The 14,702-nt window shown below is 38.6% G+C and overlaps 1 protein-coding gene across 2 annotated transcripts in view; it reads right to left on the bottom strand.

Moving 5' to 3' along the window:
• Positions 1–6,950: 6,950 nt before the first annotated feature.
• The window catches only part of LOC117963164 (SH2 domain-containing adapter protein F-like), a 74,570-nt gene continuing 66,818 nt past the window's right edge, over positions 6,951–14,702 (bottom strand). For both annotated transcript variants that reach the window (XM_058994897.1, XM_058994898.1), the window contains one exon: positions 6,951–8,578. In XM_058994897.1, coding sequence (XP_058850880.1) covers positions 8,392–8,578 — 187 coding nt within the window. In that variant the 3' untranslated portion in view covers positions 6,951–8,391. The remainder of the gene's footprint in view (positions 8,579–14,702) is intronic.

The following is a 14,702-nucleotide window of genomic DNA, read 5'->3' as shown; positions in this document are numbered from 1 at the left end:
AACCTTTTGTTTTTTTATTGCACTTCATTTTTAGATTTACATTTTTTCCTGGAAGAATGTGCTTGGATGGAGAACTTATTTCTCAGTACCCTAGATGTGTAACATATTTACAAAAAAATAAATAGGATTTTTTTTTTTTTTTTTTTTTAATTTTTGCATTGCTCCAATGCAGGGATGGAAATAAGACTCCTGTTGCATAGCAGTTTGATCCAGTCCAGGTTTTACTAGGAGTTTAAAACACAATTCAGCTTGTTACCTATACATTCGTGCTAAACTGGCTCATTTTAAAACCTGGATTGGTAGAAACTGCTACACAATAGGAGTCTTATATCCATCCCTGCTCCAGTGACATTTCTGTGTCGACTAGGGTATGAAAAGTTGATGATTATTATTATTATTATTATTATTATTATTATTATTATTATTATTTTTATTATTGTTATAGTAATTTAGCAGACGCTTTTATCCAAAGCGACTTACAACGACTTGGGAGTTAACTATGAATCGTCTACACCTGCTGCTGCAGAGTCAATACAATAGGACCTTGGTTCCTGTTGCATCACGTCAGATGTTTGGCAGCCTTTATCCAACCAGCTTATTTTTGATAATGGCCCAGAACATAGAAGACCTCTAGTCCCTACTTGCAGGGTGCTAATTATCTGCAAGGAAAATTAGACATGAGGAAGTTTGAAACTAAAATGAAAGCCATTAATATGAATGTATTCAAAAGGTTAAAACTGGTGTCAGTCACCATGCCGAATGAAACACACTTTGAGGTAAGCAATTGGTTCATACCGCTCATTAACTGACACATGAAGAACTACTAGAGTTGCAGTTCATTAACAATCTGAACAGAATCACAGCAACAAGATAGTTCTAATTAAAAAATCTCACCTAATTTACTTCTGTTCGAATTGTTTAATTAAGAGTGCTTTTAAGAGGTTTGTTAAATAATCCTGTCACTGAAGACTTGACCCTGGGTTAGCGCTGCTTGCAATTAACAGATTCCTTGGAAATAAGTTATTTCAGTAAGATAATTACAAAAATGTACACGTTACATTCGGACGTTTAAGAAAAAACACATGAATTATATGCTAAAATCCATTTGTCTACTTAACATGTATCAGTCATGATGTCTTGTTTTCAATAAAGATGAATAATTTATGCAACATGTTTTATTGTCTTTCAAGGCAGTTTTAGAGGGGAGGAAAGTTTTGAAACTCCCCTGATGGAGTAAGAAATTATTAACTTTTTTAAATTTAAATTTTTTATGGGAGATCCTCGAAATTTTTAGATTCAATTGAGTATGAAATTGTTTTTTTTTGTTTGAAATGTTTTGTTTAAAAAAAAAAAAAAAAAAAAGGGGATTGTAGAATCAAATCTACATCATAAAATAGGAGGACGTGTCTCAAAAAGAACATTCTAAAAATGTATGTACTGTAATCCAAACATATTCCCATTTCTGTGATTGTCAATGCAAATACATATCCAAAGAATACCCATTTTATGTCATTTTAAAAAAGGTTTTAGTACCATCAGCCAGTCAGCTACCAGCTGAAGAAACCAGGACCAGAGGACACAGTTGGAAATGAAGTAGAGATAGACTCAGGACAGAGGGAAGGAGACACGTCTTCACACAGAGCGTGGTGAGGGGACGGAATGGGCTCTCATGGTATAAGTTTTTTCACATTTTGCACTGTGGGAGACAGAGAAAGCAAACGTCTTTACCACTTAGCAAAAGAGCCGGGCTCGTCTGAGCTTTTAACCTCACGGCACAGAATCCGTAAAGGCAGTGCATCACACAGCACTGCCCGTTCCACTCTTCCCCTCTAACAGATGTATGAGATCCGTGTCATGGCAGAGGACAGAATCTGTACCGGCAGTCCATCACACAACGCTGTCTGTTATACATGTGTGTTGTTCAGACACTGTTTATTGTCACATTCCACTTTGCACAGAACTGAAAAATTGCTAATCATGCAAAACACGAACAAACAGATGAAGTAATGTGTCAGTAAGGGAAAGATTGCAGCTGCATCATTGATTTATTTCTGTCTAATTTGGTAGTCAACAGACCACATATAATGAATGGAACCTTTCTGGGATGGGAGTTTCTTTTGTGGATTATGGTTGTCCTTTAATGAAGGCTAATTGGATGTTGTTTGAGGGATTGGTTCATTCATGAGCACAGGGAACATGAAACAATATATTGCTCTCGCTTTACTTTCATTAGTTAATGAATGAAATTAGTTTTGTTTTGACCTTTTAACCTTGCAATGCCATTGATTTTCTATTTGGTTGGCTATTTTAGAACTTGCTTTTAGCTTATGTTTTGTTGGCTGAAATATTGGGGCAGAGGGAAGGGGATATTTAATAAAATAAGAACATAACAAAAATGACAAATATGAGGAGACCATTCAACCCATCTTTGCTTGTCCAGTTACTAGTAGCTGATTGATCCAAGAATTAGTTTTTTTCTAAAGGAGCGCATTGACTCGGTTTCCAATTGAGTCCTCTGGTCCAGGATTGTGCTGCACTACACATAGTAACTACTGTAGGGTGGGTTAACATTGTGGACTGGTATTTGCGTGTTTTTATGAAAAAAAAAGTATCCCCATAAAGTAAGGGGCGTGTCATTTTGTAAAGCTTAAGTAAAACCAAAGTAGTGGTTGTAAATTGGGAGAAGTATAAATGCAGTATGTAACAATAATATTTTCTGAAATATTGTGCATTGAAAACTGTGGCCACAAAATTGTTCATTACGATTGGAGGATACTAGTAATCAAAGGTAGAGGTAAGAGAATTATTGAAGACTAGGCCTATCTTAAAGCATGTGGTCTGTATCTATTGATGTGGCCTAAGTTAAAGTGAAATGGTACATTTTTATTTGAATGATACCGAGAGAATCAGAAAATAATACAGCTGTGTACTAAATATGAGGATTCACAAAGCGTAATGTTTTTCAGTCTGTTTTTTATGAAACAAAGCTGTTCTAAGCTGTTACTGAAACCAACAATTATCTCTTGAGTTTCAAACTTATCATCGACAACCTGGGGTATAGTGGAGCTGTGCATATATCTAGAGAAGTGCTTGTCCAGTTGGCAGGGAACATGCTACATCATAATCTCAGGGTGTATGGAGGCTCTGTGGTCAGGGAGCATGCTATGTCAATCTCAGGGTGTATGGAGGCTCTGTGGTCAGGGAACATGCTATGTCAATCTCAGGGTGTATGGAGGCTCTGTGGTCAGGGAACGTGCTATGTCATAATCTCAGGGTGTATGGAGGCTCTGTGGTCAGGGAACGTGCTATGTCATAATCTCAGGGTGTATGGAGGCTCTGTGGTCAGGGAAGATGCTATGTCAATCTCAGGGTGTATGGAGGCTCTGTGGTGAGGGAATGTGCTACTACATCATAATCTCAGGGTGTATGGAGGCTCTGTGGTCAGGGAACGTGCTATGTCATAATCTCAGGGTGTATGGAGGCTTTGTGGTCAGGGAATGTGCTATGTCATAATCTCAGGGTGTATGGAGGCTCTGTGGTCAGGGAAGATGCTATGTCAATCTCAGGGTGGACGGAGGCTCCTTGTTAATCAGTCATTTTACAGTTTTGAATAGAGCTGTAGAAACGCTTGTACAACAATGATGAAAGTTGCTAAGGATCTTTTTTAGCACAAGAAATTGAGCGCAAAAGTGTGCAGGCACCAAACAGAGTAGTGTAAAGTGTCCACTGTAGAAAAGGGCTACGGTGTGAGAGGAAAACATGAGACAAAACACCAGAATCATTTCCAAATTTATTTCCATACAATAATCAGTGCATTTTATATTCAATGTCCTGGACAAAACATTCAGTATATATACATTTGGCGAACAGGACTGTCGATATGTAGGGCATACAATACATATGCCTCAGACACTAATATGCAAGCACACACGCATACAAATAATCACACAGTAATGCGTCTTATGCTCAACTGGTTACTGCAAGTTAATGGATATCAATATAAACTGTGTTGGCCCCTGTCCAATTTCATTAGTATGCTCTGCAGAATTTCAAATTGGATAATTTGTAGGGATTCTGTCCAGTGTAAATACATACTACAGGTGCAGGGATTGGACAGAAATTAAAAATGCCTTCAATTAGTCAACTACAAAATTCAGCTGATTCTAAATGTTTAACCCACTATATACAGTATAGTCTGTATTATAGACCAGCTGTCCATAGTGATCATGAAAATGAATCACCTTTATACAACCACAAGCGGTCTGCAAAGACTTTGATCTGTATATTAAATTGACATCAACTCCATAGACACCGACTAAATAGTAGTAGGAGAAGCAACACATGCAATGTTTTTTATTGCATAAACTCATGTACACAGGAAAGGGAAATCCAAACAGATCAAAGCCATCGGTTCATGGAAAATGTCTTAGTGCCTGACATCATGATCAACAGTCTTTATGAAAAACAAACTATTTGATTTATTGGCCATTAAAAGAACCCTTCTTTAAACAGGTCAAGTGTTACAGAACCCCCTGCAGTGCTTGGAAGAAAACCCTTACTCTACCTCGCACTGTGTTCAGTACACGATCCCTCCTTCAACACTGCTGGTGTTTGAAGAAAACCCTTACTCTACCTCGCACTGTGTTCAGTACACGATCCCTCCTTCAACACTGCTGGTGTTTGAAGAAAACCCTTACTCTACCTCGCACTGTGTTCAGTACACGATCCCTCCTTCAACACTGCTGGTGTTTGACTGAAATGAGCGGCTGATGTGGGAACAGAAAACCAGCAGGGAGTGTGTTCTGGATACGCTGAGATCCATAGATTTTTTTTTTCCCCTCCTGGCACTATCTTTAAAAATATAACACTGCAATATGGACAACAATATGGACACAGCAAACGTAATGCTATGCGTTTCTTGTAAACTTTGCGATCCTGATTTGCACTAGTCTTGGTTTACCCTACCCAACATAACATTAGATAGTCCAAGAGCAGTGCACGTCAGTATCTGTGAAACCAGCTGTTTAAAGCTTGTGAATAGGGCAAATTATCACAAGTCTGCCCACACACATTTAGACACCCAGACTCTCTCACGCAAACCTGCTGATGTTAGCACTACATGATCCTGAAACAACATTTCTATTCTTCTTATTGTAGTTCTCAAAGGTGTTATTGTCACTAGGCTCCTGTCTCACATTTCCCAGTCATTCTTTTCTTCACATGCTAATATAGTTCTGAATAAGCCTTAAAGTCTATAAAGTCTAGGCTTGTCTATTAATCATATGAAAAGTGGCTTTGATTGCTGCGGAGCAGGATGGGATGGGATACCAGTATTAACACCCTCATTTAGCAGTTATGACAACTACAACCCTTCTGCTATGAATCTGTCAACTCCCTTAATTTGCTCCGTGACAGTGTGTGTGCAACATCTGATCTTACACTTCTTGACTGCTAGACCAATGTTGCTATTGGAGAAATTAATCTATTGCCATGTTTCAAGCTTTAGGCTTTTTTTTTTTTTTTAACATGTCATTTCTCCATGCTAGATCAACAATGGCAACAGACTGTATAATGAGCCACCATGTTCTTGCCTGGAGGCTTACTTCATCTGCTTTGTTGGCATTCTTAAACTGCCTATTATAGACCTCAAAGACCGTCCCAGTCAATCCGGTTTTTAGAGAAGCGGTTATTCTCACTGCTAGATGCCAGCCGAGCTTAAAAGCTCATTGGAATAGCAGCTTAGTTTCAAGCTCTGCGATCACGTACAAATGAGCATTACTTAATAAGGTATTCCATTAAACTGGCAGCCACCGACATTATCCATGCCCGTCTTTCAGAGTGTGATGCAGAGATCAGTTATCTAGCAGGTAATGTCTGCAAGGAGGGTATTAATGGTGGGACTGTACACAGCGGCCATTGCCTTTATGAGGTATCTCTGTGGATTTTAATTCACAGGAAAACATGATATAATATGGTAGCAATAATTTGTAAAATGTTGTTATGTAATGTAATTCATAGATCCAGATTCAGAACCATAAGTATAGCAGGAAGTGCAAAAAAGGAAAGGAAATGACTGCCAACTATTCCTCTTTAAGGATTTAATAATGTTTTTGATGCCAATGGGATTTAGTTTTATTACCACACATTTTTGTTCTGCTAGTGAAATTATATTCTGCGTTTTCTGGACGCAAGCGCACCCTCTTTTCTGTAGAATGCACGCATGCAGGTATTGTGAGTAAGGTGATCTTCATCTGAAAGAGTTGGATGAAATCAATTTGTTTTCTGGTTAGTGCTTAACATACAAACACAAGGAAAGTCTGTTGTGGGACACGGAGATGCATTCATTTGATCTAAACTGTGGTGGATCTACATTTTGCAGCTGCCCGGAACCTCCTGCAATGTTTACTTTACCTTTGCTGTATCCCGTGCTGTCCATAGCGCAGCAATCGTGTTGTCTTGATACACTGCGATCCTTAGACATTTCTTCTCCTGGTGAATGCTCCCGAGTAACTGCTGAGAAACGTTTTGCCCAGTTGATTTACTGTAATTATCAAAAGAGTCGGCAATACGTTTAAAATACTAACGCTGCGGACAACACGGGACACAGCAAAGGTAATGTAATGCTTTTCTTGTGAACTTTGCAGGGTATTCTGCAACATTTTACATCTTTAAAAGAAGGGACTTTGTGAAAAGCAACATATGAGAGCGAATGTAAGTCTTATCTGATTATTTTTTGTCTTTAAAAGTAAGTAAAACTCTAGGTTTTGACCTATTTTTAATATTGAAATGGTTGCTGTATTCAATTGAATAAACTCCACCTGTTCCAAACGACCAGTGGCAGAACTGTTAATTGAATTTATTTAAACTTACCTAGCCGTTGTCTATGACAAGTTTCAATTTAATCCACCCAACAGAGTTTTATAACAAGACTGCAATAAGCCAGGCAGAAATATATGTACATAATTTATTATAAAATAAAACATAACACATTGTTCTTTAATTCTTTAAATACACCCATACCTCAGAAGAAAAACTAGTTCTGTAATACTGTATCCCACACCACTGCATTAAAAAAATAAACGTTTCCACAAGTTATATAAGCAATAAGTAAATCAACTAGGTTATGTCAATGGTTTTTGAGTTTTCAAAAAGTGTAGCTGATGGAAATACTTGGTATTCCACTTGTTACACGGAGAAGTCAGTTATTACTCTTGGGGACAGACTGTGTTCATAACAAGTTGTATCTTCAGAACCATGGGTTTTCCCCAATTACAGTTTACAGTACCAGAGGGTGGTTATCTATTACTATGCACAACAACACAGTACCACAGCAACACTGTCTTTCTGATCACTGGATTTTTTAAATTATACTACAGCCCCGATGTCATTTAGGAGAGAAATTCATACAGTCCCCCCCAAATGGAAAAATAAAAACAAACAGTCTACACACAAGCCAAACCCTTGGAAATCCATCCTGAGAAATGTAAACTGTGATATAAATGTGGCCTCAAAGCAAAGCAAAAATATGCCCCATTTCATTACCTATTGACTGGACACACAGATAAGCAGAGCTTATTGGGGGGGGGGGGGGGGTCTACAGTATGTGTAACTGTCTAAAATTGCTAAACTATATCGATCAGCTTTGATGTTGAACTTCAAATAGATTTTAGTTCCATGAGAAGTTTTTTGGTGCTCTACAGGGGTGAGAGTGCACAGAGCACAGTAAGGCTGAGCTGTGGAAACACAGTTTAAGCCATAATGAGCTGGGGAGCTTTTTATAACTTTGTAATAAAATAATAAAATGAAACTGCATGGGAGATCCTGGAATAACAGGCTGCTTACAACAGTATATAAAGGATTTCATTTGAGGATCAGACCATTAGCCCAAGAAAGGCTTTTATTACAGCACAGGTTATTCTTGGATCTTCTTTGGTCACTGCGCAGATGGGGAATAGTACCTGCAGTACCTTTGGGGGCTTCTTTTTAGACCTTGCAGAGACTCGTTTAGAAAGACTTCAACAGTTGATTTCAAAGAAGGACAGTGTTAAACAAAGAGGGTCTCATTAATACATATAAAATAGACAGGTCACCGGACCACAGAATGCACAGCAGCTCCTACTGGTGATTCAAGAGGATTACATGCAATGATGGGACTGAAACAGAAGCCACCCCCAAGTTCTACTATTAACTCACCAGATTTTAGAACCAACCAGAATTCCAATAGCCAAGTGCTTAATTCTATTATTAATAATTTATGCACACACTTACAAGCACACATTTGCATCCACTCTGCAGATCTAAATAGTCCTAGATGAGATGACCTTTGTGATGTTGGGAGGAGGCCCTAGTGGCAGATTTGCTTTCTGTCCAGTGCTGCTCCCAGTGGCTACACTATAGCGTCCTGATGGCAACAGGGTAGAGCAGAGACATGTGCTCTGCCCCTTTGATGGGCAGCTTGCGGCTGGTGTAGAAGTGGATGACCTCTGGCACGCTGTTGAAGGGGGAGCTGTTCTGGCCCAGGATGTACTTGTTCTCTTTGGTACGGGAAAGTTTCATATGCATGAAGCCCTGGCTACTCCTGGCGGGAGAGAATGAGATTTTAAAAACTATGAAATAAAATTATTTATTAAACAAGCAGTAAACAGTGTCATTTCCAGTATTAACAATCATATTGTTAAAGTTCATCAAAGCCTGGTTTACAATTAAACGTCTATATTTGAGGGAAGTACTTAAGTGGAAATGGCATTACATAGCAGCGGGCCTTTGTCTGGTTCAAATCTGACCATGTGATTTGTGCAAGATTTTCTTTGTCTGTTATAAGTGAGAGAATGGAAGCTCGAATTGACTTTTTCTTAATATCCCCATACCAGGTGTGCTAACGAGATGTGTTGTATATATGACTATAGTGATGTTCAGAGCTTCACATCCTTGAGTCTATGAGAATACAGTACTGGCACCTCTGATTAAATTAAGCAAAATGGATATGTGAAAAAGATTAGTATTAAATTAGTAAAAAAGTATTGCTGGAAGGTTAAAACTATTATTTTACTGGACAATAACCATAATTAAACTTGATTAAGGGAATCATGGAATCTAACTGTGTACCAGCTATGAATATGAAAGCAAAGCCACTACCTCAAAGAGTTATAGCACATAGATCAGAGAACACCACTGCAAACTGAGTGGAGACACAAAGTGGCGATCTAAGGAATGGATTTAGCAAGTCACGCTATTGATGCGGAATTGTTGGGATCCCTTAATAACTGTTTTGACAAAATTACAGGCTAAACCAGATACTAGGAACTGGGTGACCTCTAAAATACAGTTTTGCACTTGCCAAATGTTGCTTTCATTGAAATAGTCATCTTTGAACGCTATTTACTAAGTAAAAGAAACCAAATCTTCCAGAAAGCCAGTGACATGCTTTCTGTGGATGCTGCTAGTTACAGTATGGTCCACACTGATTGAAAGTCTTAGTTTAGCGTTTCTGTGCACTGATCCCAGAAGAGATCCACTGAAGATCTTGCCTCTTAAAAATACAAACGCACCGGAGAAAACCACGGAGATGAAACCGTCTCAGTTTCCAGACTGTCCTCGGAGACAGAAGCATGCTGAGGCAGTCAAGTAGAATTAAACTGTTACAGTACATTTTTACACAGTCAGTTAAGGACATAAATAACATTTACATACACAACCAGGTTTCAGAAAATATAACAGCATTTTATTTTATTTTTAAGAACGATCTTTTGACTATCTGGTAGGTTAATTTGCTTTAATGAATACGCAGCACACATCTTATATTATTTTGGTATCATTTTTACAGTGCTGTTTTTAAGTGATGTATGCATTACATTTTTATGCATAACTCTTTTGGATGCTAATTGTATGTTATCTTTGCAGCAGTTTGAGATGTCTGGGTCAGGTCACCATTGTAAATGAGAACTGTGTTTTACCTGGTTGAATAAAGGAATTGATTCATAGATTGTATTCAGCCTTTTGTCAGAATTTCTATGAACCTCATTCTTCTGCTGCAAGTCTAACATGTGAAAGCATTTCCGGATGCAATACAACAGTACAGGATCAGGAGCGGCTGATCCATCTCGGTGTTGTACTTCAGGAGGAGCATGCAGCTGTTTTATTTTGGGACACAGAGTGTGCATGCAGCTCTCAGGGATGTTTGTGAGCTTTCCCCCCCCCAGTGAGTGCTGTCTGAGCTGACTGCGAGCGATGAGGCTGATGGAGACAGCGAGTGAGCTAAGTGTTCCAGTCTGCTCTCACTTGCCGGTTATCTCAGACAATCACACTATATACTGACTGGAACACAACCAGCATCTGACAATAGTGTCCCGACTGCCATCCTTCACCAAGCAGGACAGAAATGACTTGTTTCTCTTGAGTGAAGGGCTCATCATTAGGGAGATGAAAGATGTTAGAATGTACATTTGGCCTAAATACTGCTGTTATAAAGAAGTGCAGCTATGGCCAAAAGTTCTGAAGTACCTGTGATTTTAGGATTGAGATAATTAAACAAACAAAAAAAACCAAAACACAACACTATGTAAAAAAATGTAGTTGTTTGATATCGCAAAAGTCTACCGGAAGCCATAATAGTTTCATGTTACATTTCAAAATGTCACATTTGTACTTTTAGTTTTTTATGGAAAACTACAAAGCATGTAATTCAATATGTTAACGTAACATTATTCAGCAGGTTTCATTCGACTTTATAAAGCAATATTAGTTAATTCTATGGAGTGATGCAAAACCTTTGGCTATAGTTTTGGGGCAGCAGTGTGGAGTAGTGGTTAGGGTTCTGGACTCTTGACCGGGGGGGGGGGGGGGGGGACGACACTGCTGCTGTACCCTTGAGCAAGGTACTTTACCTAGATTGCTCCAGTAAAAACCCAACTGTATAAATGGGTAATTGTATGTAAAAATAATGTGTAAAAAATAATGTAATTGTATGTAAAAAAATAATGTAATATCTTGCAACAATTGTAAGTCGCCCTGGATAAGGGCATCTGCTAAGAAATAAATAAATAAAATATTTGACAGGAAGACCTATAATTTGTTTGATTACATTTTGTTTGGCCTAGACACTATTTTGTACATTATTTATGTTTTGGACATCTGCTCAGTAAGTCCAGTGTAGTGGGACCAAAAGAGGGACAGAATTCATGTGGCCAGCAATGTTTTGCTATATAATCAAAAGTGTAAAATACAAATCAACAGGTTAGGATTAGGCTTTATAATCCAATGGTGAGACTGTGTTCAGTTCTTGTCACTGGAGAGATTCCAGCAAAGAGCAACAAGACTAGTCCCAGGTCTGAAATGTATGATTTATGAGAGTCAAACAGAGTGCAGATTAGGGTTAGGACACAGGGAAGGGGCTGTTACTTTACAACAGAGTGGTGAGTGTATGGAATGAGTTACCAAGCCATGTTGATGCTGAATCATTAGGATCCTTTAAATCAACTAGATAAAGATCTGGGATAAATCAGCTATTAGGAACTGGGCCAGATTTGATTGGAGGAATATCCGCCTCTTGTTGGTAAAATTGTTCTTATCATCAGACTTTGAATAAAGGCATCTGCCAAATAAATAAATAACAATAACACATCATAATATATAGCCCTATCAATGGTCTTGAAAGAGTGGTAGCTAAATCCATTACAATGTGGATTCAGACCATAGCAGTCCCCAGAAATCCAAGGAAGACCTCTGCTTTCAATTCCATCAGCAGTTTAGAATGGCCTGTACACAACATGACACACCACAGCTCTGACACTTCTAACTGGCATGGCTACAGGCCAGCTGAGTAACCCACCTTCGCCAGATCCCTCCCTGTCCAATTATCTACAGGAAATGGACACAAAACGTACTTTCACGCTGTTGGATAATGGTAACATTTAGAGGTTGTTCATGGCCGAAAGGGTGAAACTAAATTTTACAGTATGATGTTTTACTTCTATTTAAAAAATGACTGTAAAATTGATAGATAAAACAGCTAGAACCAACAACATATGAGAAAGACTGGTCAGTCCTACTGGAGATGCAGTATCTACAGTACAGGTTGCTTATAAACTTGGGAATCAAACAACAACAGTGGAGAAAAGGTACTGGCCATACAGGGAGAATGAAAGAGGCAGCACTGGAATATTCACTTGATAGGCTCCATTTTGACCTGTAGAGGGTGCTGTGTACTCGTAATTGACCAAAAATGACAAACAATAGCATGTGTGCTTTATATAAGGCAACTAGGGTTTGATTTGATCAACCTATAACCCACCTCAGTACAGTGGGTTGTCTCAGAGCAATTTACAGTACCTGGGAATCCACAGTGACGGCACCAACCACTTGTTTTAACCACAGGCAGGAATCCAGGGAGATTCCCAAATACTGTTAAAATCTCCTGTGGCTTTAATCAATTCGACCCCTTTGTGTACAGACAGGTTACTCATTTCCAGCAAGACATGCCTTATTTGCCGTTCTGTTATTGAGCTGTAACAGAACGGCTGATCTCCATAGTAAACAATGGGGCAGCAGTGTCTGGTTGTTGGATAACAGAATATAAACCATTTGTGGTTACTATTTTTGTTAGTGGAAATATAAATAAATGTGCCAAACTTTATAGAAAAATATAAGGCTCTGGTCTTCTGACTTCTATGTCGTTTCTGCAGTTGCCATTTTTGTTACTATCTGACACTTCCATGCAGTTCCCAACTTGAGTGAGCAAGAAACACAGTTGGCTTGCGTGACACAGACTGGAACACACAGTGGGGAGCCACGTTGAGCTGCACCCCTCTGGCATTCTACTCTTGTTGTGAGATCCCTGCCATCAATCTCCCATGTGTGAAAGACACACGGTCGTCCCTCTGGCACAGCACCCTCTAACTGATGGAATGAATCGTAAATGGATTGTGACTTGCGCCAGGTGGAACCTGTATCCCTGCAGTGACAGCTCTTATACTGAGTAGAAATTCACTCCAAAGTCATTGGACAGGCTATTTTATAGATCCTTGGGGCACTGTAGTCCATGCCATCAGACAATACAATTGTATATCGGACTAGAGAGAACTTAACATCCACAGGAGGCAGAATAGCTTCTCACATTGTTTAAGACGCTTCAAGTCAAACAAGTTTATTGGTGTATAAAAATAAAAATAAATGGCCGTAGTCATTCTTTCGCAGTGCCATTTGTAAAACTTGCCCCAATATTTAAAGTAAAAAATAGAAATATTTTAAAACTAGCTAGAAATTACTTGGTTGCAGTAGCAGAAGTTACAGTATTGTTTTGAGTTAAGTTTTTTATATTATAGAATGGTCCCTATTTTGAAGCAAGCACAAAGACAAATACACAATTTCACAGAAGAATAAAACCATTTTACTGGTATAAAACAAGAAACAACTTGCTCATTCATGCAACTATTCAAATTGCTTTATCCATCTAAAAAATATCTTTGCCTTTGCACTTGCTTTAAAATGAAGTTTTATAATAAACCAATGCTTCTGACATGGCAAGTATTTTGAACTGCTATTTGTGCTATTTGCCTTTAAGAACAGTACCTGGTGCTCTTCGTGAGTGTTTAGCACTTCCCTTTAAAAAGATGCATGTGGGAATTCTATGTATAGCACTGTGCAAAGATGCCATTTGGTGCTACTTGCATTTATTTGTAATTAATACATGTTTAGTAAGTACATATGAAACACCTACCCAATGTTGTGTGTTTACAGTTATTAAAACAGTAACCTGACAAGGATTGAACAGGAAGGTTTGCTTTGCTTGGTTTCTCAGAGCTTCTTAATTGTTATTAAAAAAAAATTGCCTCGCTATGTCCCACTTTCCAACAAATTTAGGCACCTGTGGTGATTATGTTGAAAAATGTATCACTGCGATACGTACAACACAGGATACAGCAAGGTAAAGTAATGCATTGTTCATTTGTCAAAATACATTACCTGTCCTTTTAGTATCACTAAACTGGTACTGTCTCTAATTGTTTTTTTGTAAGTGGGAAAGCTAGGCTAATAAGAGCAGATATCCCAAATTGCTGTTTCTGAAAGCGTACATGCTAGTCTAAGGAGCTGAATGGTTCAGCAGGAAGATGAAAGGTTGCTTGATCCTTTTGAAATGGCACGGGTGTTTCAACGTTGGGATTTTTCCCCACAGTTCATGTCAAAGCCAGTGGGTTAAAAGTCCCACTGATCTTTATATCATAAGGTATTAGCTGAAAAGTGTCTCTGCTTGACTTAGCTTCTTATAGGTTTTACCTGTGATCTTTACTTGTCAATTGCCTAATTGTCAAAAGCAACTTCTAAAGACACAGCCAGCTGCGGGTTTGCAAGATTGCAAACCCGCTCGGTTCAGGAGCTTACTTTGTACAGGAGGGATTTCTACAATGGAGTAACACATTATCTCAAGTTGATTGAGGTTTATGCAATAATGGGGCAAGCAGCAAAAACAGAAATTTGAGGAAATGACCCATCAATTGATGTACACCTTACTTTAGAATAATTTGTACACAGGATAGCTCAATTGAAATACAACACATCCTTTTGGAATCAGGATTAATGGACTCGATGCTCACAATGTCACACAATTTGCAAGGCAGTGGCTGAGAGGGATTGGAACCCATTATCCTTGCTCCCAGTTCTCTATTACATCCACTGAGCTCTACATCACCTTATAAAGATCAATTCTT

Source organism: Acipenser ruthenus, chromosome 21, assembly GCF_902713425.1.
Source record: "Acipenser ruthenus chromosome 21, fAciRut3.2 maternal haplotype, whole genome shotgun sequence".
NCBI lineage: Eukaryota > Metazoa > Chordata > Actinopteri > Acipenseriformes > Acipenseridae > Acipenser > Acipenser ruthenus.
The sequence above is the reverse complement of the archived record's forward strand: the minus strand, read 5'-3'. Positions and strand labels throughout refer to the sequence as shown.